Here is a 27,066-nt window from a genome sequence, read left to right as displayed (position 1 = left end):
CTACAAGAATAGGTGTATATGCTTTAATGTTGAAAAACCCCATTACTGTTGTCATGCTGTAGCTTCCCTCTGTACTTCTTTTCACTTTTCAACAATAAAGCAATGTTGGTTCTCTACAAATCACCGACTCTTATAAAAGATGGATGTAGCCACTGTGGCATGACTTCCTTGTTAGTTTAAACATTCCATCTTGTTGTTTTGAAACTGGATGTGACCACTGTGAGAAAGATCTGAGGGAAACTACATGTTCATACTGTCTGAAAGGCCAACCTTCACCCTCTGCTTTTCATTAAAAGGACTGTAGGTTTGGGGGACTTCAACATTGGCTCCCAATGTTTATCTTTTAGATAGAATCTGGCAGAGACTTGTGATTGAGATGTTAGTACTATATATGACCACATATTCACTCTCTGGTTACACTAAAAGATATGAAAAGAATGATCAGTTTACATATATTTTGTTTTGAGCTGGGTTTTTCTCTGTCATCTTACTTACCAACCTAACCAGCTAATGTTACTGTTAGCTATTCATTTTGCCTGCTTGTCCAAATATAGTCATGCATATTTTAAAACCCCAGAAAGGCAAAGACCAAAATGCAATTTTCCTGTAGTTTTGAAGATATTGCCATAAAGATAATAGCAATCTTAAGTTCCTCAGATGCTGAAAGTGTATTAAGACTATTATTTTGCACCTGCAGGCAACAATCAAATTGTGTGCTATTCTGTGTTGATAGGCGAGATCTCTTAGTAAGTCAGCACAAGTGGCTCTGAGCAAATAACATCAGGCTTTCAGGCAGGTAGCCTAAGGTAGCCTTATCTAAAGCACTATCAAAATAGCTCAGGCAGAAATTATGCCTGGGTGGTACAAGGTGACACAGATAAATAACTAAAGAAAATCCTTGATTCAAAGCAAGGCATTTGCGGTTCAGTAGCAGTGTTATATCCACAGTATAAACAGAAACAGAGTGAATGCAACAGAATACACTACAATTGAGTTTTTGCAAATTCTCAGAGCAGTGACTTTCAAGCTACATATTGCTAATAAGTGACACAGTAGGCCATTTAAGCTGTGGATTTTCCTATATACTGAAGCAGCATTAGATGGGATTGTAATACTTTGGAGAGGTTTGCTCCAGCCAGGCGTTGGAAAAATACATAAAAAGTTAGAAATCTTGGTTAAATTATCTATTGATTGTTTTCAAACAAAGTTATAACAGTGTAATTGTCACTTCAACTGTACAATGGAAAACATTAAAAAGTGAGCAGAAGAAAGAGTTTTTACCCACAACTTACTGTTAACATTAGCTTACAGGTGTTAGCTACAGCATTAAAAGCTTTAAGGAACAATAAAAAAAATTTCTTAGATTTCTTATAGTTGTACACATGAACCATCCAGATTGAAGTCCCTACATTTACATATTAAGGGTTCGCAGATATGAGTAGCATAGCGTGAAGTGACTGGCTAGGATTAAGAACCCTATTCTCATTTATTTGGCACTTCAGTAGCACACCTGTCATAATTGTAAACTGTATGTATTCTCAATAAAAAATGGAGCCAGTGTGTGTGAGTGTGTGCCTTTACACCCACTTGTCTCAGTGATGCATTTCTCTGCACTGAGGGGCTCCCTCAGTCCATCTCCCCCAAAAGGAGTGGGTGTGGTTTCCTTCATGCTGTTCTCCTTAGCAACACCTCCAGGTGCTGTTGCCTTAGCAGTGACTCCTGGTCCTGTTGTCTGAGTCCCACTTGGGGGTGATGATGTTTTCTGCTCAGTTTTCTCTTCCTGCAGCCAAAAATAAACACACAGTTCGTAGGGGTCAGACAGAAACATGGGCATACAAAGTTTGAAAACTCATGGTGGCACATGGTGGCCAGTAGTGGCACAATGAATCAGCAGAACCACAAAAGCTAATTTTCTGTGAGCTGCTAACACATGTTTAACTGTGTTTAAGAGTGACCTTTTGTCCATTGGTCTGTCCATTTCCTGCCCCCACGTTGTCCACGGATCCAATCTTAGACTTAGCCTTAATGTTTAGCTTATGAGACTCAATCTTCACATCACCACCACCTGGGATTAAAAAAATAAGGAAAAATTAATATGATGCCATTTGGGTTTAATGGCAAGAAAAAGCACAAATGTTTTGGGATGGACCTGGCTTGTGTTTGATGTTGTCCTTGGAGCCACATTTGGATGTTACCTTGCTCACATCAACCTTCTTATTCAGGATCTGCACCTGGGGTGGAGTACATAAAAATCTTGTCTTTTTATATTCTACGTCATTCAGTACAATGCAACTTTCACTTCAGCGTCCACTCAAGGCCACTTTAGAAAATCGCTATCATTCATTATACTGCATCTGCCGCATTCATATAGAGGCATGACATTCCTGACAATGCAACAGAGTATGTGAAATTGACTCACAGCTTTTTTTTACCAATCATGCTTGATTTCCTGTTTTAACCTGTTTCATTATTTTAGAAGGTGCCTTTTTGTTTTGTTCTTCATCGCTCCGTTTGTGCAGATAAATCAGGACGAGCTGTAACTAGTCACACCATGACTGTAGAGTTGGCAGCTGGCACGATGACCTGCCTCACAACATGTGCTAAAATCAGTCAGATTCACATATAAGATGACAGACTGGAGAATGAGATGACCATAACTCTGCTGATAAAATTTTATTAATAACACAAACTGTCAAAACCTTTTGTTGGACCCGTAGCTTACCCTAATGTGAACGGATATTAAAGAATAGAAACAAATAGTTAAAATCCTTAAAAGTCAGTTTAAATATTCATAATGTCATCTTCCACTATAAAAACACATCAGTGATGTAAGTAAATACAGAAAATGTAAATGCTGGTGTTTTTTTTCCTGGATTTTGCCTTGATATCCTGTCTCTTTCCATTAAAATGAAACCACCATAAAAATTAGACAGTGTTTATGTCTTTTTTAAGTGAGCGAGCTCAAATAATTATTTTATCCACTGTAACATTTCATCACCAAATGAATTCATGCACATCTCCAAGACAATGCGACACAGTTTGTGCTTCATTCAGTGGTTCTACTAAGGTGCAGCAGCTTGCAGATGTAAAATGTAACCCCCAGCATAGAAACTGTATCACATCATGTATAAAACATGCTTTAACTAAAAGAAACAGTGAAAACATCCAGATGATTTTCAACCAACACTCTCAACATAACCTGCTCCCAACAGCTTTAGTTTTTAAATCTCTCACCTGGAGACTCAGTGCTGTTTAAAGGTTTGAGAGTAAAGACTAAAGATAAAAAAGGCTAGGCCTAGTCTATGTACAAACTTGATATGTCTGTGTATTGTGTTTTAGTAATGCTAAGTTGTATCTAAGAACCTATGTTTAATATTGATGCTCATGAGGGAAATGCGAAGACTTTAGATGCAGCTGAAAAATGTTAAACCCTCAAACTCTCACAGCAGAGGTCCAAAGAGCCTTCGGGGAATGCTGTTGGTCAGCAAGTGGTGATTTCATACCTGTTGATCTCTAATCTGAAAATAACCAGCTTCTTCGCAGTTCAAGTTCACAGCATAAGTTTCTATGGCAATATACTCCAGTAAGAAATGAATAATCTTCTTAGTATAGAAAACTCAGGATGAACGCTGAAGTTACCTTGATAAGATTAAATCCTGCTTCATAGTACAGGCCTCAGGGCACCATGTCGTCACCATGAGTCAACCACAAAGCTCTACATACCAAAGTATTCTAGAGTCAAACATGAGGCCTGCTACAGCTAATTCTTGGCCATATTGATTTAATGTAAAAGGACAATAATCCCAAGCAAACCAGCAAATCTATAACAGATCTTAAGAGAGCTGTGTACAGACAAATCCCAATAAACTTCCAAATGATTGTTTTAGTTGGTAAGCACTAGTAAGTAAAAATGACACAAAGTATACTTTCTTTTTACCATGACCTTTTAGTATGACTGCATGTCCCCACACTGAAAAAAAACCCCAGTTTATTTGAGCTGACAGAGCAAAGTGGTGGTTTTGAGGATAGACTACAGTATGTGAAAGATGGAAACAGTCACAGTGACTCTGGTTTTCATTCATCAGATTCGACAATCTGGCTGTTATACCCTGCTTTATCAACTGTTTTACTCTAAATTGAGAACATAATCTCATCAGTTAGCAGCAGGTTAATGTATTAATGGACTTCTGTACAATCAGACCTCTTTTTCGACTACAGGAGTTGCCCCCTGATGGCCATTAGAGGTTTAAAGGCTCTTCTACAGTGGCTTAACTTGGAGACTAAATTAATATTTTGTATATACTCTGTGGTTGTGCGAGATGGCGATAGTGAAGCAGGTTTTCAGACCAGCTAGAAACAAGTCCTGAAAGGGTAGGCATGAGCACCTGCGGTCAGTTCAATTACTGAACGTTAAACTAAACCAAGAGGCAAAACCGCAAAGTGCATTTTTGGAATTGAACCTTGTAAATATTTTTGTCAGTCTCAGATCTTATGGGTGCTCCTATTTACTAAATTTGTTTGAAGAGATCCAATCAGAGAACACCGGAGGACAGTACAATGTTTATAAGTCAGACTGATTCAATTTCTTACGATGAGATTATGAGATTATCTGGCAATTGTTTAAACAGGAACAGGAATATTGTTTTGCAAGAGCAATACTGTATGAATGTGTAAATAAGGACCCATTTCAATATGCATCCCCCAACGATGGACCTGATTTACATACCAAGAACATAAATTCCCATTTTATCTCTTTGTAACAAATACACCTGCTAGGTGAGTACAAGGCACAAGGGGCATTCCCAACTGATCAACCTTTTGAGCAAGATAGTCCAAATTAGGTTAAATTAGCATAAAATGTGAGAGTCTCCTTCCAGCTTCAGGAGTACTTACATTGCCACCTCCAGGGACATGTTTGATATTGTCCTTGGAGCCACAGCGAGAAGTGACGTGGCTGAAGTCCAGCTTTTTGTGCACTATCTGAACCTAAAGACAAGCAGGCAGACACACAGACAAGCAACATGAGGAAAGAAAAAAAGACAGAAAGAAAGAAAGAAAGCTGATCAGCTGGCAGGTTTAGTTGACAGGAAACAGAGTAGCCTTGTACTGTAAGTATGGAAGACTTTTTGCTATTCATTTTTTATAGAAGCTCATTGATGGTTTGCACATGAGACAGCAAAAATGCTTTTGGTACATTATGTGACAAACCATCAAAATGAGAATGTTAATGGGAAACATTCTTAGAAAGAATCAATGCAGATTCTTACAAAAATGAATGCATAATTAGCAAAAGATGAGAATACTGAGTGAATAACAACAGAGCGCTTCCATAAACAGCAATAGCTACAAAAAAAAGCATAAGACAAACACTCAAAGATGAGAGAGAGTACATGCAAGAGTGCCGTGGACAGTAATTTTGTGTTAACACATGCTGCTAAAAGCAAAGCAAAAAAGCAACCGCAAGTGACAGATTCAGAACAACAGAGGGCACAAGGTGGTTTTAAAAAGATTCAAAAATAGACTAGTTTGCAGAAAGACCTGTTGTTCTGTCTGAAGTGCTTTCAGCAGTACACTACAAGCTGGAAGAACATGTTATATGGTCAGCTTCTCTCCTTAGTATTTCAGCTTTGGCTACAAATGAGATACATAACTGAAATGTAAAAATCTCTGGCTCTCTTCCACAGCATTTCTTTTGTCCTGTCTTTCTTCTCTCACCCCAACTGGCTGCGGCAGATGGCGCCCCTCCCTGAGCCTGGTTCTGCCAGAGGCTTCTTCCTGTTAAAGGGGAGTTTCTCTTTCCCACTGTTGCCAAGTGCTTGCTCATAACAGGTTGTCTGATGTTAGAGTTTTCTCTGAATTATTGCAGTGTCTTTGCCATACACCATAGACATAGGTTTGAGGTATAAGTAGAAAACAATTATACTTATCCAATTTAAATCTGATGCCGTTTGCTTTTTGGGGGTTCATGAAACTTTAAGAAGTCCAGTCACTTTCCTTCCAAGCTCCTTAGACTACCATGACCTGGATGACTGAGAACCTACCTGATCGCTAACCTCAAACTGCAAAAGGAGGCTGTCCTAAAATTAATGTGTTGAAGGCATACCATACTGTGGGGCCAAAGAGCTCAGTGATCCGATTGATGTGACATTGAATCTTGAATCTCCCTCAGTAGATGGCCTGTGATCAACCAGTAAAGTTTGCTTCTACCTGTGGTAGTGCCATCCAGTGCTGACCGATACAGGGAAGGTTAAACAATTCAGAGTTAAGTAACCTGGATTCTCCCTGCCTCTTAGTGAGAAATCTAATAAGTCAGATCAGATTTGTACTGATTCCAGAAAGTGAACAGCATGACAAAGCCTGAATGATACCCTTTGCTTAGGATGGAGTATTGTGTAGAGTGGGCTTGCAGTGCACAATGAATAACTAAACTTGATCAGGCTGGTTAAAACTGAACCTTGCGGGTCTCTCTGGGTGTGAAGCCTATCTGGACACTCTGGGTTTATATTCTGAATTGGGGCTGAGTAATATGCTGCAGATAAAAGACATTTTTGAGCAAAGCAAACTTGACTCAACCTGCCAAAATGTGACTTTGGTCACTTCTAAACATGTTTTTTAACATGTTATAATTGATTTGTATCTTGTTCTGTTTAATCTGAACAAGCCCCTAAAAACAGGCCTCTCTCGGTTTTTATTACCACTGAACATTTTAAAGCTCAGTTTTTAAACCCTTGTGATGTAACTACAGCCCAGCCCATGCAGCAGTATATTAATGACTAACCTTGTTTTGTGGATGGATTATCTCAGTTGTTCTCCTGACTGAAGTTTGGTCCGTTTACAGCATCCTGCCATGCAGTTGCATTTGTCAGTGAAACTTCTGTCAGTGAAATGCATGTTTAAATTGTTGTTGTGTTTGCACTGTCTTGTATCTCTATCCCATGTAGCAAGTAGGTCTGGCCCGGATCTGGTATCAAGCTGGCACTGCTGGCTGACTTCTGGCATGGTAAGACATATGTCATCCAGATATGGGCCTGGCATAGATGGCACCATTTATGTGATGGCATGTCACATCTGGCCCGATTGTGGATTGGTTTATGTGGCCCAGGCTCATAGAAAACAGGTCTGGCCCGGATCCAGCATCAAGCTGGCACTTCTGACTGACTGGTGCATGTCAACCAGATGTGTGCCAGGTCTGGCATTGATGGCACTAGTTATGTTCCTATTTTCCTGTTTTAGTTAGAAGACCCAAATGCCATGTTGCAATACTATACTGCTATGGTAGCCAACGTTTCAAATGCAGGTTTGACAGGTTTGTGAGTGTAAACTTTATCCAAAACCTAGTGAGGGTTTACTCATGTTTACCATTGTGTGGCTGTAGCTCAGGAGGTAGAGCCGGTCACCTACTAATCGGAAGGGTAGTGGTAAGATCCCTGGCTCTTCCAGTCTGCATGCCAAGAGTATGAATGTAGTTAGGAAGCACTCAGTTTAGACAAAGTGTGTTAATGTGACATGTTGCATAGAGCACTTTCAGTAATCTGGGATAGTGAAAAGGGCTATATAAGAATCAATCCATTCATTGTCTGAACAGAGTTTCTTCATGTTACTTTTCCACTATTATATTCTGGCGCATGTTGTTATTACATGTCTTGATTAAGGTACATATTAGGCTGACATCTGGGGCCAGAGCTGAAACTGTTCTGGGCCAGCACAGGACCAACAGTGTGTCTGCTGCTGGTCCATGTGTGGGCCACATCTGGCAAACCAGATCTGGGCCACCAAAGGGCCATCATTCTTTGCGGTGTGTGGGCCAGATCCGATCCATACCAATTTTGCTATGTGGGATTGTTCTGTTCTGCCTGGTGTTGCACTGTTTTTTTGCACTCCCTGTGTTGACTGCCTGTTATATAAATCACCGTAATTTTGAAGGAACGCAGTCTAGTTTCACTGTGACTACCACTGCACATGGTTGAAATGACAATAAAGCCACTTGACTTGAAAAAATACCCTTCATAAATAAACTTTCATTTTTAATTACCTTTTAATAAGAATTAATCCAACTACTATCATTATGGCCGGAGCATGAAACGTGTAATCACTTCTAATGGCTTTTTGAGGCCTTTAACCTGCTTGAAAACTCATGAAATTTTGCCCTTTGAATTGAAGATGGCATTTCAGGAGATTATTCATGGTGTTATACTTTTGCCAACTCCTCCTTGTTTTTTTGTAGGACCAACTTCATATTTGGTTAGTCTCAACTACAAACCTGGGTCATAATGTGGAGTTTTTGAGTTTTCGTCAAAAAGCATGGCCGTGGCGACACAGCAAATTTCAATCATCTGTCACTTGCAGACAGCTGAGAAACTAAGGGGCTGCACCAAGGTCCAGTATATGATAAAGAAGGATTATTTTGAATTGTGAATCATTCAAAGCTACTCTAGTAAATTCCCAAAATAAAAATATAGAGCCAGAAATGGAAATAATAGGCTGCCCTTTGATGTCTTCATCTTTTTCACAGCCTAAGGACTGTGGACTGTGGACTTTGGACTCACTAGTGTGTCCAAAACTTTCTCAGGTAAAATAGTCAAAGCTTTTAAGATGTTGCAGATAAGCCACTTTGATGATGAAGAATCAAAAGCAGCCACCCTGTCCTGCTTCTATATAAGCTAACACCAACCTGTTTGTGTGATATCACTTTGATTGGCTCTGTCGCTGCATTGTAAAAAAGCCCTGCAGCAAGCCTAAGACGCCTTCCTCCATTCTCTCTGTCTCTGTCTTAGTGTTGCTTCTCCAGGATGAAAATGGCATGATGACGCAGGTGGCACCAGCAAAGGATGACTCACTGAGCAGTGAGTGCACATACACTTAATGCGTAAGCACGAACACACACAAACACACAGACAAAAAGCAGCAGACTCCTCAGTTTGTATTCCTCACAGATAGCACATCATAAATATCCTAATTGATTTCAAGCAGCTGCATGGTTCTCGTTCATCATGTCTCCTTAATTTCTAATGATTCTCATGCTATGCTAGATAAAGAAGCAGGATGATGAAAATATTTTAGTAAATTACCGCTAAAAAGTGGCAACCAAGTGACACTTATCCATGAGAGGAGACCACATTTCAAAGAATGCAACATCAATTTCAGCCAAAGATAATGCGTGAGATTAATTTGCATTTTGTATTTGTACACATATCATGTATTCTAGCTTTTGTAGCTAATGGTACACACTCTGTTATACTACCCATGTTCTGTATTCATTGCAGTGGATAAATCTTAGCACAAAGAGTAAGTGAATTTGTGTTCGGTTGATTATTTCTTTGTTTCTAACAGTGCTTCTTGGCAATAAATCTTATATCAATGGAAAGCCTGTTTATTTCCCATTAAATGGTGTCACATTTGTAAGAACAAAGCATTTGTGGGTAGAGCAGCAGTTGGGTTGTGTGTCACACCCATGAAAAACTTGACAAAGCCAGACAGCTTATTCTGCTATTGACTCTTGTTTGGTGTTGTTTATTGGATTGGGTGATTGAAGTCTGAAAAAACAAGACACACTGACAATTTATCAATTTAACAACCGGGGGGGGGGCTCAGTAGCATGTGGAAGAACCCCACACGGCTCTCTGGAGGTGTGATCTTGGACCGGTTCGCTCATAGGTTGGTGAGCGAACCGGTCCAAGATCGGGTAGCTTGGGTAGGCTGTTCATGCAAGAGTGACCAACGCAGCCACATTTGCCGATGAATGCATCTGACAGCAGTTGCTGCGTGCAAAAACTGTATTTCAGTGTTTGCTATTATCCATACACACACACACACACAATAGCAGCCCCCCTCGGGTAACTCTGAAAACGTTAGAGCACTTTTGCAAATATGTGATGTCTTGATAAATCGAGCAGGTATTTGAAGTTCACACAGCACCATTCTCACATGAAAATATCTTAAAAGTTTATTTTGTGACCCAGAAAGAGTATTATTTCAAACTCCGCCACTCTGTGTTCCTCCGCCGCTGCCTCGTTTCGAGCTGATTGGAGACCAAAACAGACAATCAGATTTTTTTTGCATCCAAGTCTGTGATTGGCTGGTTTTGTGGCACAAATATAACGATGTAGAGAAAGAGTTGAGCGCGCACGAGCAGAAATGTTGAGAGCGCGAGCAACACATTGCGAGCAAGCGCAAATGCAAAAACTGAGCGAGAGGGGCTGCTGTTGTGTGTGTGTGTGGATAATAGCAAACACTGAAATACAATTTTTGCACGCAGCAATGAATTTTGTTCACTCAAATTTAGCTTTTCTTTGCTCAAAGTAAATTTCTCCTCAAAATGCAACACTTGCACCTGCAATTGTTTTTATGTGCGCTCAGAATAGTGGCACAAAAATAACGCCATAAAATTGCACATTGCTTACCATTTGCATACAGATTCATCCTTTTTCTGTTGCCATTTCTCTTTTTTTTATCTCATTCTTGAACCTGAATAACCTCTTGGTTATTCAAGATTTGTTGTTAAAGCACCTACAAGCCTCTATATTAAGGCAATCCAAGTTAAGCCAAGAAATCATTGGGAATTTTAAACATTTTAAAATAGCATACCAAGTTCTTAGACTGCACTAGAATATTATAAACACACTGAATATACTGCATGAAAGAGTAAAGTCAGACACTACAAGACTCCCTTTGCACTGATCTGTTTACTCCAAGCAAATTTGAGATTTTAAAACTTTATATAACGCAGTAAGAGCCTGTCCAGAACTGAAATAATGACATAACATGATATTGTCCAATAATGATTTTAAACAATTACACTTATTAATCAAGGTACTGGTGTTAGAAATTAGCCTTAGAGTTGTTGTTTTTTATACTTGTCTCTTACAAATATACCATACAATGAAACCTGCTTTAGTATCAACAGACAGAATATGCAGGTGCATGTAGGAATGAACAGCAAGGTGGAGTGTTGTTCGAGATGTTGAGCAGGTGGTGCTTGTGATGAATGCATACAGAAGGGTGAATGTACTGGGGTGTGAAGGTGTCAATGGCAAGGACTCACTCTGGCCTTGGCAGCAGGGGTGGAGGGGTCTGATGTCTTGTTGTTCGGGGTGGAAGAGACCTGAGGAGACAACCAGCACCCCTGGTCAATACAACCTCCAACCAACCAAATGCTACACCACAACGAGGTGGACGACATGGGTGTGATCAAAAGAATGCAAATGCCTGGACCAATTGTGTGAGTGTAATGGATGTTAGAGCTACTTAAAAAAGAAGCCAAAGAACCAAATACATTAACCAAATGTGTGGGTGTATGAATAATATTATATAATTGATAGTAGTGGCACCGGTTAAATGTTAGAATTTATTTTTGGGACAATTTAGCATGAAGATCAGGAGTATTGTGCATTCAGATGGTAGAAAACTGGAACAGATGGAGCCTTTTTAAAACATGACATTAGTACAAATGTAGTAACATTTTTCTTTTGTGACAAAAGCTAATCAAATACCATCACAAAAAAAGAGTGTCGGCTTATTTATACAGTCTGAAAACAACAAATCAAATGTCACATTTCTGGAGTGTACCACTGCTCACATAAACAGCACTGATATTATTGCTAAATACTGAGGTGGGAAAGGCTATTAGTCACATAAACTCCTCCTGAATAGAAAATGTAAACATAAGCAATTTAGTATCACAAAAGACTGAATGAGTCAGTGCCAGTAATTATGATGCAGGGCGCCGATGTGTTTGTGTAAAGAAACTTTCAAAGAGTAAAAGCGTGTTTTGAAAAGCAGGGAAGATGCTCCTGTGAAACACAATGCCTGAAAGAGTGAATGGAGCGGTTAAGTACAGTTCATAGCAATATTTTCCCTTCCGACTGCTCTTTTGTTACACACAGAAAAGTACAAGGTCAGGGCAATTTCACAGAACTATTTGCACAGAAAGCAACAGCTCCTTTTCTACAGTAATCTAACTTTAATTGGCCATACAATCATGACTAAACGCTACAGGTTGTGGAAGTTAAGCGTTGCTGAAAAGGTGCATGGATTGTTTTCCCCTGAATGGGAGTAGTGGTGACGTCTATGCTGGATACAACAACACCCAACCAAACACTGCAGTATGACCAGGCAGGAGAAAGTAATGGATGTGAAAGGAAGATATTAACATAAATATTTGTTAATCATTGTGCACCTATTTTGGTGCACAGAAAGACACTTTGTATCTGCAATTTCAGAAAAGGTCAATACAGACACATGGAAATGAAACCGATGTAGTTAGTGCAAAAGAACGCAAATTAACTTTGACTATCTAGAAAAACACAAAAACATACAAACAAGTGGACAAAATGTCAACAAGTGTATGAGGAATGCAGCTGTTAGTTGTGAGAGCATTTAAATATAATTCAACATTTTGCAAAGTAGACGTTCTTGATCAGCCTCGATTATCTGAATGATCAACATAAAGCTTGAACCCATTAGCTTAGTTATTAGCATTCAACCCTACCAGAACCTCTGAAGCTCAAGAATAAACATATTTTATTCTGATTTCATTGTGTGTGCACGTATGTAAATTTGCCTGACTGTATTTTGCTACTCTTTAGCTAACACTACGACGGACGTAGCTAGTGTGACATCAACCATTTTCATGGCTGCAAAACAAAAGACGATGCCACCAGGAGCTGTAGGTGCGAAACACTCATTTGTTAATGACAAGTTATTAGCCAATTAGCTTGTGATTTTATAATAGACATAATTCTCGATTTTGAATCATGATATGACCAAGTTTTATAAAAATGACTTAATTTTTTATTCAGTATGAACCAAAACAAGTGAACGAGCCTATTAACCTGTAAACAGACAGCAAATCACTGTCCGCTGGCCCTCAGATAGAGAGCACTTTACATACACAGCGTGAGGCACTTCCCCATTAGCTTTTTTTGTTTTTTTCATATTTGGAAGCCACGTCCATGTTTTCTACTATCTGTGCATAAACAGAAAACATTCACTGCTTAAAGTAAAAAAAGACATATTAGCCATTTCCCTGCTTCTGTTTTCCAAGCCTATCCAATTGATTTCCAGCTCGAGCTTTAGTAAGCTCAAAACGTCTGAGAGAGACGTCAAACTTCTCAATAACTCCCAACAAGAAAGAAAAAAATCCCTGCACTTTTTCCAAAATGGCTACTTTCTCAGCACAATATTGTTCTGAGGCAAAACCACTCTCTGACGGACAATAGAGAAGATATAATGGATAGAGTGGACACATTATTTCACATGGCAGGGCAGACAGAGAGAGGATGATGCCTGTGATTGAAAGCGACGGCACACCCCTTCCTCTAGACACACTGTCACATAACATTGAAGGAAGATGGACAACACAGTCATGTCTCTGATCCATGTCATGACATGCTGGGCAACTTTAGGGTGGTGGAATACAGGTAGCATGCATGCTTCCTGTTCTGTATGTCATTCTGAGATAGAACATCATCTGTCAGAACATTTGCATTGCAGCAAGATGCTGTTAAAAATTGGATATTTCAGAAAGAGGAATATGTTAAAAGATTGATGTTAGATGGACGCTGGAAAACGAATATAGAGTTGTAAAGTTGCTATTTTCTCAGTTAACATGTACACGCCCTTTAAAATGCCCACAGTGCAGAAGTGACATGTTTCTGAGTTATTGTTATTTCAAATGGTGTCAAATTATATACACTCAGTAGCTCATGTGAGGATTGCTTTTCTCTCTTACTCTCTTCTCGTTTGGCTCTCAGCGAAGGCGGTCGCACTTTTCTCCTCTCCTCTCCCTTATCTTCCCTGCTTAGCTTCTTATGTCCTTGTCTTGTCTCGTGCTTTTTTCACTTTCCTGGAACACTCTCTCACAGTCTGTTTCTAAAACCTAAAGAGAATTATGGATTTGATCACCTGGTCTCTGAATGCTATTGACACCCTTTTCTCAACGAGAAGTCTGGGCTCGGGAGAGCCCGAGTGCCCTTGAGGGACTTTCCCTGCCGGATACACGATGGACGGGTGGCAGACATGTAGGATCGTGTGCCTGGCGGGACTGTCGATCGCGGACGCTGAAGATATCTACCTATTCGGAACCATGATAACAGGGTTCTTGCTGATCAGAGCTGGCTTGGCCCTGGCTTATCGGAGAATTAAGAAAGCGGAACCGGCTGTTCAAACCCCCCAAGGCTGCCCGCTGGGATTGAAACGATGGGACGAGGTGTGGCTTCTCAGAAAGGGCTCACTGAAGGCAGCATGGTTAAGAGCTTGGAGGCGCTAACGGCTGCAGTGAAGGCTCAGAATAACACCTCTGAGCGTATATTGGATTACATCAGGGAAGAATCCACTCGGAACAACACCTCTGGATTACACGCGGGTCGTGAGGTCTCAGAATCTGCTCTGTGAGCAAAAGACTGAAAAGACCACAGAATTGAAGGTAAAAAACATCACGGAGAAACTCACAGCACCTGGAGAAGAGAGACACGTATGTGAGAATGCTGTTTGTAGATTACAGCTCAGCATTCAATACCATCGTTCCCTCGAAGCTGGACAGGAAACTGCAGGATCTAGGACTGAGCAGCTCCCTCTGCAGCTGGATCCTTAGCTTCCTGTCTGACAGACGCCAAGTGGTCAGACTGGGCAGCATCACCTCATTCCCCCGTCACACTGAACACTGGTGCTCCACAGGGGTGTGTACTGAGCCCTCTCCTATACTCACTCTACACCTACGACTGCACAGCCACTAACAGCTCCAACATCATTGTGAAGTTTGCGGACGACACTACAGTGGTGGGTCTTATCACCAACGGTGATGAGACAGCCTACAGGGAGGAGGTCAGCGCCCTGACCCACTGGTGTCAAGACAACCATCTCACCCTCAACGTCGCAAAGACAAAGGAGTTGATAGTGGACTTCCGGAGGTGCAGAGAAGTACACACCCCCATCACCATCAACGGCGCTGCTGTGGAGAGAGTGAGCAGCTTCCGGTTCCTTGGCGTACACCTGGCTGAGGATCTTACGTGGTCAGTACACACAAACAAAACAGTGAAGAAGGCGCAGCAGCGCCTCTTCTTTCTCAGGAGACTGAAAAGATTCGGCATGAGCCCCCGCATCCTCAGGACCTTCTATCACTGTGCCATTGAGAGCATCCTCACTGGATGCATCACCACCTGGTACGGCAACAGCACCGCCTACAACTGCAAAGCTCTCCAGCTCTACACACACGTAGAAAAATATTTAGTATACACATCCAGAAATGCATATACTATTATATATTGTACATATATTTATTAGTTTCAGATGTAGCCATTCTTGTATTTTGCTTGTTTACATTATTGTATTTTGCACAACTCTGTTGCTTGTGAAGCTCGCACACAAGAATTTCACTCACATGTGCTGTACCAATGTACCTGCACATGTGATGTGACAATAAAAGTGATGTGTTTTGATTTGATTTGAGTAGAGGTCTCTTTTTTTCCTCTCGTACTTTCCCACTGTAGTATACATTTCAGTGTTTTTCTGTAACGCTACCGATGTCCGACTTGTATCCCCATGTAATGTCTGTGTTGTGTGTGTAAGGTCGGGGGCGTGTGTGTGTGTGTGTGTGTGTGTGTGTGTCCCATTTCACTGCAGGGCAACCTGCATGTGGCGAATAAAGCTTTAATTGATTGATTGATTACTAGTGTTCTTCTCTACTGTAGGTCTAACCATAGCTTCACCGTGCCAACGACACTGCTGTACGGCACTGCAAATATAACTGAATCCAGTGTATTCCGCAGAGTCAGAGCATGTAGTCATCTGATCGTTTCTGCACTCCAGGCACTGACATTGTTTGTACAGAATTATGAGGATCCAGGAACACATTTACAATGTTTCAGGAAATCAACTTCTACTGCGAGAAAGATTTGCAGTGCTGTTCTGAGAGTTTGTACCAGGACCTATTATACAGTTAAGTTTAAGGTAAAACACTTGAAATACTTTGAATTCAGCATTTTTCAACACTACTTTTATCTATTTAAAAAATGTTATCTGTTTCAGAATGACCAGGAATTAAAAAGAAAAACTGTAAATTAGCTATGAAATATGCAGAGGTTAAATTAAATATATTCTGACATCCAATCTCAATCCCAGAGTAAAGGAATTAATTCATGTTATTATGCTGTATAACACACATGCGCTATTTAAAGTACAAACCACCCATCGCCAAATCATTCGCTGTTACAAGAAAAGCATTCATTCATGAATCTTGACAGGTACATCACTGTCCTGAATTATTCATAGTACTCTCTTGTGCTGTCTCTTTGTCTTACCTTTCCTCCACCAGGCTGGTACTTGATGTTGTCAGTAGAACCAATCTTGGAACGGACGTTCTTTAGATCTGGTGTCGGAGCATTGATGGGTCGGGGGGTGCGGGGAGCACGGGGAACAGCTGGTTTCTTATCCAGGGGAGTCTGCTTGGGCACAGGGGGTTTGGTGATGACCCGACGGCGGTGAGTGGCACTGGATTCTCCATTGGTGGAAGCAGCCGGGGTAGCAGGAGCGGCGGTTGAGGCTGGGCGAGGACGGGCTACAGAGAAACAAAAATTATAATAAGTATAATTTATATATCACTATAATAGTATAATAATTTATATTCTAGTATAATATAGTAAAATTTGTGAAAATGTAAAAGCCTACCACTATGTCATTTACTTTTAATGAAAGTATGCATTGTTTTTCCTTCCCACTGTCGCCAAGTACTTGCTCACAGGGGTTTGTCTGATTGTTGGGGTTTTCTCTCTATTACATTTAATGCTTATACAATAAAATATGTCGCTTAATTATTTAATCTAACATACTTATTGCTCTATATTACCCCAGTTCTATCAGTGTTGTGACACTTCTGCCAGTGTTTGAATAAAATCATGGGGGACAAAATTTTCGGGCTGCATCTGAAATTTTGGTGGTAACCTTCTCCCACGTTTGGGCCCAGAATTTTGTGTTACCATGCTGGTCCCTGCTTTGATAAAATACCTCAAAGTGGTCCTGAAGTGGATACAGGGACCTGACTGGTAGAAGAAGTACTGGAAATACCCAAGGAGCTTTTGTCGTCATGGATGTCTGTGAAACTAACTTACAACTGCATGAAAACATGTGTATTGTGTTGTTTGTGTATTAAGTATTTTATGTTTCTTACGTGTAGTCTTGGGTTTCTTGGCCTCACTGGTCTTGTTCTCAGTTTTGTCGTTCTTGTTGGCTGTAAGTGGAAAACAGAAAACAGGTTTTTCACCATAATTTTTAGGCAGCAATACAAAAAAAATAATGAGGCATTTCCAGCCTCAGGTGGTGCCCCTCTAGCCGTTCCAAAAATAGGCTTAAGGTTGCTAGGAGTTAGGGTACTTATTTTAATGCTCCAGAAAGAAGAGGAAAAAAAGGAATATAGAATATATATTAGGTTAAGTAAAAAAGAGTGGAAAGGTGAGCATAAAGGAGTGTATATATATATATATATATATATATATACACACCTACAGCTTTCATGCTCACCTTTAAGTTTTTTATATATATATATATATTACTATATATATATTATATATATATATATATACATATATATATATATATATATATATATATATTAGGGGTGCAACGATACTCGTATCGATATTGACATTCGATACAGTGCTTTCGGTTCGGTACGCATATGTATCGAACAATACAAAATTTTAAATTTATTTTATCAACTTTTCTTCTGACGATGCTGTCTGTGTTGAGAGCTCAGTGGATCTGCGTTCGACTGCTCCGCCTGTCGAGCACTAAGGCCAGCGCAAGCTAGCGAGACAGAAGCTAAGCTCGTTGCAACATGGCAAATTGAACCTCCCCCACCCTCATTCATACGGAGCCCCGCAGGGGACATGGGAGGAAAAAAAATTAAGACGGACTCGCAAAACTAACTCGGGATCTCGCAAAACTTTTGCGAGATCTCGCAAAAGTTGAATTCCAACAAGCAGCTACTTAGTTGTAATATTACTCTTTCTGGGTCACAAAATACACTTTTAAGATATTTTGAGGCGTGAATGTAGTTGTGTAAACGTCAGATACCTGCTCGGTTTACAAGACATCACATATTTGCAAAAGTGCTCCGACGTTTTTGGAGATCTGACACCCACTAGCTCGAAGCTAACGGGAGGTCGAGACCTACTACAGCCGGGAGGAACACCGCTTTCCCGGCACATCGTGCCTCGACCTCCCGGTCGGCTTCGAGCTGGCGGCCTCTGAAGAATGCGGCTAAAACTTTTGCGAGATCCCGAGTTTGTTTTGCGAGATCTCGCAAAAGTCCGTCTTAATTTTTTTTTCTCCCATATCCCCTGCGGGGCTCCGTACATTCAGATCTGGCCTTTGGAACTATTTTGGTCTTCATGTGAAGTATGACCCTGAAGGTAAGCGCGTCATGGACAAATAAACAGTATGTCGGATGTGCCACGCAATGCTCAATTACATGGGTGGGAACTAGTGCGTTAGCGCAGTTTGCTCGTTAACGTGTTGATGCCGTCCAGCCCCACGCACGGGGCGATCCGCGGTAGCTCGTTAACGAAGATTTGCCGTGTTGTGGCGTTAACGTCATTTCAGATTAACGCTGACAGCACTAGTGGGAACACAACGAATATGACTGCACATTTACGCCGACATCATCCTAGTGCAAAGACAAGTGGAAGCAGACAAAAACAACAAGCACGCATGCTACAAACTTTACCCGAGTCATTTAGACAGCCGTTAGCACAGTGATTCTCCTTATGGGGACCTGATATGTTTAATATGCTGCTGAGAATATAGCCCAGAAGAAGCGTATAGTATAGCTTTTATTTTGGAAAGAGCCATTTCTCTGTAATAAACTCTCTTTTCCAAAGATGAGTGATTTCTCGATCAGATAGATTTATTTTTTTTATTATTTTGTTGTTTCAGCAACATTAAATTTAAAAACTGTACTTTTGAGTGACAATATATATTTATAATTTTAATAAATGACAAATTAAAAAGGCATTAACATTTTTTTGTATCAAAAAAATATCGAACCGTGACACCAAAGTATCAAACCGAACCGTGAATTTTGTGTATTGCTGCACCCCTAATATATATATATATATAACACCCTGTTGAATAGGACACTTCTTTTCACATTAAATTATAGTAATGATCCAATAATATGACAGACAACATTAATGACTAACTTGAGCTGAGACTTCAATATTCAGCATCTCATGAGTTATTTGTTTATTCTCAAGTCTGTGGACACCAAATCGAAGCTATAAAGAGAGTGAAGAATAGACATGTACATTCACTGCTGTTGTCACCTCCTGTCTAGCTGATGTTACAGAAAACTGTTAACCGTACTAACACACGGTAAATTTAGAAGTGCTAAATCACGGCTCTGCCATTCTTACCTTGCTGTAGAGTTGTTTTCTTACTTGTTATTTCCGAAAGACAAGAAAACTTGGATGAACTTGTCACATTTTTTTTTGTGTCGTTTGGTTTTGGTTACTTTTGGGATTAGTTTTGATCATTTTAGTTTATTTTGTAGTATTTCAAATATTTATATTTACATGCAATATTTAGGCAAAGTAAAATACATTTAGAATAGATATGATTATACAGACCCGACAACCAAATCAGCTGACTTACAGACTGATCAAATAATCAAAGACTAAAACTAAAAATGTTTTGTCAATATTGTGTTTAATTAAGCTTTGTGAGTGCAGACTATTGTTTATCACTATATTATATGTTTCTATATGATGTAGTTTGAATTTATCACACCTACTTTTAGGTTTTATTGGCAAGGATGTGATTATTTAACTGATATGTTCTGCCCATAGATATTTATTTTTCTACAATATTGCAGAGCTGACTGTTTAAAGGCAAAATCAGACAGAAACTCAACAATTTCTGGTGACATGAAGTTTGTTAACTGCATAACATGAGTTTCCAGTAACAGTATGTACAGTTTTTGATAAAGCCACAGTATGTAATACTGCTGTGATGTGACAGAAACATCATGGACTTGGACATAACTGTTGACACTGGGGCAAAAGTCTCAAAGAGTAATGGAGCACTCATGCAGCTAAAATGAAACATAAACCCTGCAGCACATAACACCTATTGCCGTGAACTGGGTGACTGAATCATATTGTGTGAGGGTACACACAAAAAGCTCATATCTCCCTTGCTCTGAGAGGTGAGATACTGTTTGTCATGTGCAGACAAAAATACCAGTTGGGCTCTTCAAAAGCCAGCACTTGAATCTGATTAAGTCTAACATATGGTAGCAATTCAGTTAGCCTGTTGATGCAGCCTGGAGCAGCGCCAGTGTGCAATGCAAGTCACTGTTCGAGCTAGAGCAGCGAGTGAAGTTTCCTGTTGCAGAGAATATGTTGAGATACTGTAAGGAACGGCAGATTCTATTGTCCACTTTCTGCTGTGACAAAACAAATTTCCCACGTGTGGGACTAATAAAGGTGATCTTATCTTATCTTATCTTATCTTATTTCATATCATGCAAACCGGTACAGTCAGATATGCTGCAGGTGCAGCAAAGGAACTGATGCTGCACTGTATCCTCGTACCTGCAGTCTTGCCTGCAGCAGTTGCAGAGGAGCCATTCTTACTGGCAGTTGTACGGGGAGCGGGCGTGGCCTTTGGCACAGGTGGACGTTTTTCCCCATTTTCTGGAGTCTGAAGAAAAACCAAAGAAGAGATAAACAGCTGTGTTCCTGAATTTTACGTGTATGACTTTGTGTATGACTGCTGTGTGCATAAGGAGTGTTTTCCAGGCTTTTATAGTGCAGCCAAATGCAAGTAGAAAATGAAAGTGACAAGAGAAAAGAGGAGGCTAAGGTTTTAACATTGGGAGATTAAAAAGGACATTTGCGACAGATGGTGGCTGATATCTGGAACCACATGGAACAATCAGGGCTTTTAAAATGATAGTAGGCAAAAGATTTGTATGAAAACGCTCTCAATCAGTGGAAGACCTGTGTCATCCAAGCATGGCCAACAAGAGGACATTATTAATAGCATGACCACAGGATTATACAGTATGTTTAATTTCAGAGTCCATAATCCAGGGATCTTCAACTCCAGTCCTCGAGAGCTACTGTCCTGCAGCTTTTAGATGCATCCCTACTCCAACACAGCTGAATCAGGCTGTGTCCCAATTAAGAGACTGCACGCTTTAAGTACGAGCACTACGCGTACTACGTACGGTGCATACTATAAGTACGAGAAGTGCAGAAGAGAGAGGCCTGTGAAATGGGACGGTCTAGCCTTCGTCACGCTGTTCAGGTTGCCTAGCAACCATGATACTAACCGCGAGAAACGTTACATACAGCTTTGTGTGACAGAAATGAAGGAGAAAAATGTTTTGTTGGTCATTCATTTTTGTCATGACATCACTTTGATTAGTTGAGTATCTGAGGCTGAGACCACAGGACTGTAAAACATGATTGTTGGGCTTCATTTCTGTGCTGAACAGTCATTTAAGATTAGTTAGTAAATAACAATTAGCTAATGTTGTTCATGAGACTAAATCATCTCACTGTGGTAATGTAAATATAATATGGCCAATATTATAGTATTGTCAGATTATTATGATATATATATATACATATATATATATATAAAAATATGATACTAAATATACTGTCAGTGAGCTTGAATAAAGATTCAAGTTGCAGTTTATAATTTTCCTATCACCTTAAATCTTCACTCAAAGCACAAGTATCTTGTGACAGTGTATATACTAGATGTATTATACATAAGAGACAAATATTGTTCTTTAATATGTTGGCATTACTACAATTTGGCTCAATGCTTACATATATGTGTAAAAAGAAAATGTACAGCTGTGATAACTGTTTCTGATAGAATGAAGAGTAGACTGATATATGAAATATTCCTTTATTGGGTGAGAAAATCAGACCATGTCATAACTGCTTTAAGTCAACAGAATAGATATCAGAGCCTTAAACAGGCTGACTTCTGCTAAATGGGTCAAACTGGGCAGAAAGTCTACAAACACATAACATCCTTATAGAATATGATGTAACACTATAGATCAACTTAGCTCAGAATATATAAAGCATATAAACAATTACAGCAATATGATGCAACAAACACAGCAGTGCTACTGATCCAAAATACTCAAAGCTTCATAGAACTGAAACAAACATTTATTTTTAGCTCCATTCTGCTGCTGATACATACTTTAGGTTTCTGAATCATTAAACTTGTTGCTGCCTTTCATAGTGTGTAACTTGAAGGCCCTGAGTACTTTCTCCCACACTGAAAACACTGGGATGATAACATTATTTGAACATTACCTAATAAGACTGATTCAGGACAGACAATTAGTTATGTTAAACTTTCCTAGCAGTCCTTCACAAACAGGGAACAGTCTGTCTATTCTCTCCATCTGTCAGCTGCTGCTGGCTCTTCCTCCTCCTCTTCCTCACACACTGCTGAGTTTGTCCTGGTGGATCATCAGGGCTGCAAAGCCTCACAGATGATGTGCAGCAGTGGGTCCCTCAGTCTGTCCTCACTCTGGACACTTGCAGTTGTCACACATGGAAATCAAATGTGTGATAAGCTGCAGGATTCAAACACAAGTGTAACTTATAAACACATGTTCATACTTTTATTCCACAATCAGAGAGAAAGAAACAGAGAGAGAGTGCAGGACAGACAGACAGGTGACAGTCTCAGCTGTATACACTGCTACAAACAGGAGGATTTAGTGTTTGTGTTATTACGAGTGTAAACAAGAAGAGTTCCCAGATGGTACAGTGGACACATGTGTGACTCTGTGATTAAAGCATCTTTCTTTCAGCTTAACGAGTGAACCGTCAGCTCGTTCAAACACACGTTAAAGTCCGTTTGGCTCGACACCACCGAACAGAGGCAGCAATATAACATAGCTAACATTAACAGTGCAGTGAATCCTGCTTGTGCCGTGATATTCAGGACTGCAAACCGAGCAGCATCACTGACTTTCAGCTTGTTGTGTTTGTGGATATATGACTGACTTTAATTATCCAAAAATCATCACATTCTCTGTAAGATTAAGGTCAACTATATATATATTTTTAATTATATAAAATCATCACATTCTCTGTAAGATATATATAATATATATATATATTTAAGTAGAGGCTTTAAAACCAAGTTAACGCTGAAAGTACAAACATCACTAATGTCACATAACTTTGCCAACATGTGGTCAACAGAAATGTTTTAATGTTCTTTGTTATTAAACATTCGCACATAAGTAAGTGACATCATATTCAGTACTTACTTTTGACAGTTCACTCTTCTTCTGCCGTCTGCCGTATTTTTCGGTAAAATTATCCACACCCACCGCTGCGCTATGAATTGTGGGATATATGGGACCACGAAGTGTGCACCGGACTGTCGCTACCATTGACTGTAGCTACCCGATCCATACCGGAAACCCGATCAGTACCCCACATGCGCAAATCTTAGGTCACTTCCTCTCATATTGAATGATACGGTTAGCGCCCAGTTAGCACCTAGTATTTCTCAACAGCTCTGCCTCCTTTTCGACTACCGGGACATTTAAACAATAGATAATCCGTATACAAACAAATGCATGCTTGTCTCCTCAACACAGAGCGTTCCCCGATTGAACAACAGCGCCGTAAAACAAGAAAAATGGCGCCTAATTAATAATACAGACTTTGTAATATGTCACGTGAAGATTCATCAGTCAGATGAAGTGTTCACTGACCATTGACAGTGATAGCGGACATCATCATCACTATTCCAATCAACCCTCTCCACACAGACAAGCATAAACACACTCGACTATCACTAAATCAAATTTAACACACGTTTGTAATGACGCTAATTCAGTTTACAATAGGGCTCATTCGCTCGGTCAGCAGGTGGCAGTATCCTCGTACACTGAGGAATAAACTGCCATTAAATGAACAGAAGAAGAAGAAAACATCTGCGCATGCGCGGTACGGATCGGGTAGACCAGATTTGTACAGTCCGACTTTGCACATGCGCAGTAAGGATCGGGAGTCCTGATCCGTAACTATCTTTTTATTTTTCGTTTTTGTCTACATTATATTGAAATGTTTCATTATTGGAAACATTTTAAGAGATTATTATTCTTAACATCTTAACAGATACTCTGACCCATAACTATCGTAAAATGCTTCAACCGGAAGTAGACACCTTTTGCGCATGCTGGGTATCAATCGGGTTTCTGGTACAGATCGGGTAGTGACACGGACCACGCTTGATATTTGGGGAAATCGACGGCGCATTTGGAGTACACTTTGAATTGGGACAGCCGTCGTCGCGTGGCGGTGACGTAATCGCACTCAAAATGCATACTTCAAGCGTGCGGTCTCTGAATTGGGACACAGCCTCAGATGGCTGAATTACCTCTTCAGTGTGCCATCAAGGGTGGCAAAGGCCTGGTAACAAGCCATTAATCTGACTCAGGTGTGTTGGAACAAGGATAGATCTAAAAGCTGCAGGACAGTAGCTCTCGAGGACTGGAGTTGGAGGCCCCTGCCATAATCTAATGGGCAGTGGTGGTTACATCGATCTTTCATGTATGGGTGAAATATATATTTTAAAATGTGAAATGGCATGTAAGGATCCTATTTTATAACTCTGAAATACATATCTAGATATTAATGTAGACTGAGAGTCATCCAGTCGTTACCAAATAAAGACATAGCTTGCACTGAAGAAATACGTGTAACCTTGTGTCTTATACTTACCTTGGCAGCCTTAGCAGAGCTAGTTGCTGTTGGCGGCCGCTTGGCAGCAGTAGGTGTAGTTGCCTTGGGTACAGGGCTTTTTTTATTGGCTGAAGCAGTGGTGGGGGAGGGGCGTTTGGCCGAGTTGGCCTCGCCATTTGTGGAGAGAGTGGATGGGCGTGATTTGGCAGAATCTGGTTTGGTGGAACCTGCATTAGGCTGGTGATTATGAAATTAAAGAAGCCAAAATAATAGTAAAAAAAGGAGGACAGCGCAGAAAAGTAAGGAAGAAAAAGAAAGACAGATAGAAAAAGAAAAAGCTGCAGTGAACTCAGCAATGACTGCAATGACAGCGTGATATAGCAGCCCAGCCAGCAACCATAGATAATCATAAAACAGGCCATAAATTATAAAACCGACTAAGCAATTTATAACCAGCTTAGAAAGGTCATGATTACTAAATAATGAAATTACAGGCCTCAAATGAGATAAAATGAGCAGTAGCCCACAGCTGCATGTAATATGGAAATTCAATGTCAGACACTGGACAGATTCACAAACACGTCAGCTAGCATGCAGTTAGTAGACAGTGAGTTTCATTTGTGTAAGCTTATGATGTAGAAAGTTGTATGAAAACTCTCTGGCCTCGTGGCTTTAACGTAAACAGTTAGCTTAAATGCTACCTACTGGGAACATGTCAGTATGAAAGCGGTTTATTTGCCAGTTGGTCACTAAAGTTCTTTGGGTTTTTCTCTTTACTCCTAAATTTATACTCATTTACTCCAAAGGTGATAGTCTATTATGTATATAATTCTGTTCTGTATGTATACACCTGTTTCATTAACAGTAAAGCAGCTAAAACCGATTAATGAAACAGGTTCAATAGAGGGGAAACAATGAGACAACCTGAGGCAATACAAATGGTTTTACAGGTCAAGATATTTTTCGTCAAGAACATTTTTTTTGTCACTACTAGCCTCAGTGTAACTATTACTAGTATGAGACAATAACTGGACCCTACCGAGGTAGCACAGAATATCCAACTCCACCAGAATGGCACATCAATACATGCCAGTGCCAGAGGTTTACTGTGTCTAAAGAGCATAGAGGAGATTCCAGGAAACAGGCAGTTACTCTAGGAGAGCTGAAAAGGGTTGGTTCTTAAGCCATCATCAAAACCGGTATTTGATCCTTTGTCTAAGGAGGAATAGGACGAGCACTGCCAGAACTACAAAATGACCCCCAGGAGGCCACAGGTGTGAATGTTTCTGACCAAACAATCAGAAATACACTGGATGGCTCAAGGGCCTGACATCCTCTAGTGGGCTGTATTACTGTTTGTCCATCCATCTATCCATCTTCATCCGCTTATCCAGAGCCGGGTCGCAAGGGTAGCAGCCTAAGCAGAGAAGCCCAGACCTCTCTCTCCCCAGCCACCTCCTCCAGCTTGTCCAGGGGAACACCAAGTCCACCAGAGAGATATAATCTCTCAAGCGTGTCCTGGGTCCCAGTGGGTCATACCCAGAACACCTCACCCAGGAGGCATCCTTGTCAGATGCCCGAACCACCTCAACTGGCTCCTTTCGATGTGGAGGAGCAGTGGCTCTACTCTGAGACTCTCCCGGATGGCTGAACTTCTCACCCTATCTCTAAGGGAGAGATATTGCTGTCTGTAATATTCTTCAACATGTTGCTCAACATCAGTTTGGTGGTGGGTCAGTGATGCTCTGGGAAGGCATATCCATTAAGACAGGCACAGACCTCTACAGGCTGGGAAACAGCACCCTGGCAGCCATTAAGTATCTGGATGAAATCCTTGGACCCACTGCTGGTGAAGTGGGTCCTGGGTTCCTCCTGATGGACGACAATGCCAGGCCTCAAGTGGTAAGAGTATGCAAGCAGGAGAATTTATCCTGGAGAATAAAGGATGATTGACCCCAACGCTCACCTGACGTGAATCCAACAGAACACCTCTGGGACATTAGGTTTCAGTCCCTTTGACACCGCCAGGTTACACCTCAGACTGTCCAGAAGCACAGTGATGCCCTGGCCCTGATCTGGGAGGAGATCCCCCAGGATACCATCTCACTGGCAGCATGCACACAAGCACACGGGGGACATGCATACTACTGAGTACCATTTTGAGTTGCAGTGAAATTTCACACACATATTATATATATATGCATATATATATGTGTGTGTGTGTGTGTGAAATTGCAACTCAAAATGGTTGTAATTGTGTGTGTGTGTGTGTGTGTGTGTGTGTGTGTGTGTGTGTGTGTGTGTGTGTGTGTGTGTGTGTGTGTGTGTG

At 40.5% G+C, this 27,066-nt stretch overlaps 1 protein-coding gene across 6 annotated transcripts in view; it reads right to left on the bottom strand.

Moving 5' to 3' along the window:
- map4l (microtubule associated protein 4 like) overlaps positions 1-27,066 on the bottom strand; it is a 133,095-nt gene that overhangs the window by 7,389 nt on the left and 98,640 nt on the right. For 4 of the 6 annotated variants that reach the window (XM_042227104.1, XM_042227105.1, XM_042227109.1 and 1 more), the window contains 9 exons: positions 24,777-24,974; positions 20,586-20,694; positions 17,162-17,221; positions 16,296-16,552; positions 11,042-11,101; positions 4,894-4,986; positions 2,150-2,231; positions 1,956-2,065; positions 1,588-1,780 (listed from right to left, as the gene is read on the bottom strand). In XM_042227104.1, coding sequence (XP_042083038.1) covers positions 1,588-1,780; positions 1,956-2,065; positions 2,150-2,231; positions 4,894-4,986; positions 11,042-11,101; positions 16,296-16,552; positions 17,162-17,221; positions 20,586-20,694; positions 24,777-24,974 — 1,162 coding nt within the window. The remainder of the gene's footprint in view (positions 1-1,587; positions 1,781-1,955; positions 2,066-2,149; positions 2,232-4,893; positions 4,987-11,041; positions 11,102-16,295; positions 16,553-17,161; positions 17,222-20,585; positions 20,695-24,776; positions 24,975-27,066) is intronic. The other 2 variants (XM_042227106.1, XM_042227107.1) reach the window with 2 other exon arrangements.

This window comes from Haplochromis burtoni, unplaced genomic scaffold, assembly GCF_018398535.1.
Source record: "Haplochromis burtoni strain Fernald_Lab_line unplaced genomic scaffold, NCSU_Asbu1 Contig_243, whole genome shotgun sequence".
NCBI classification, from domain to species: Eukaryota; Metazoa; Chordata; class Actinopteri; order Cichliformes; family Cichlidae; genus Haplochromis; species Haplochromis burtoni.
Note: the sequence above shows the minus strand (reverse complement) of the source record. Positions and strands in the feature narration are given on the sequence as shown.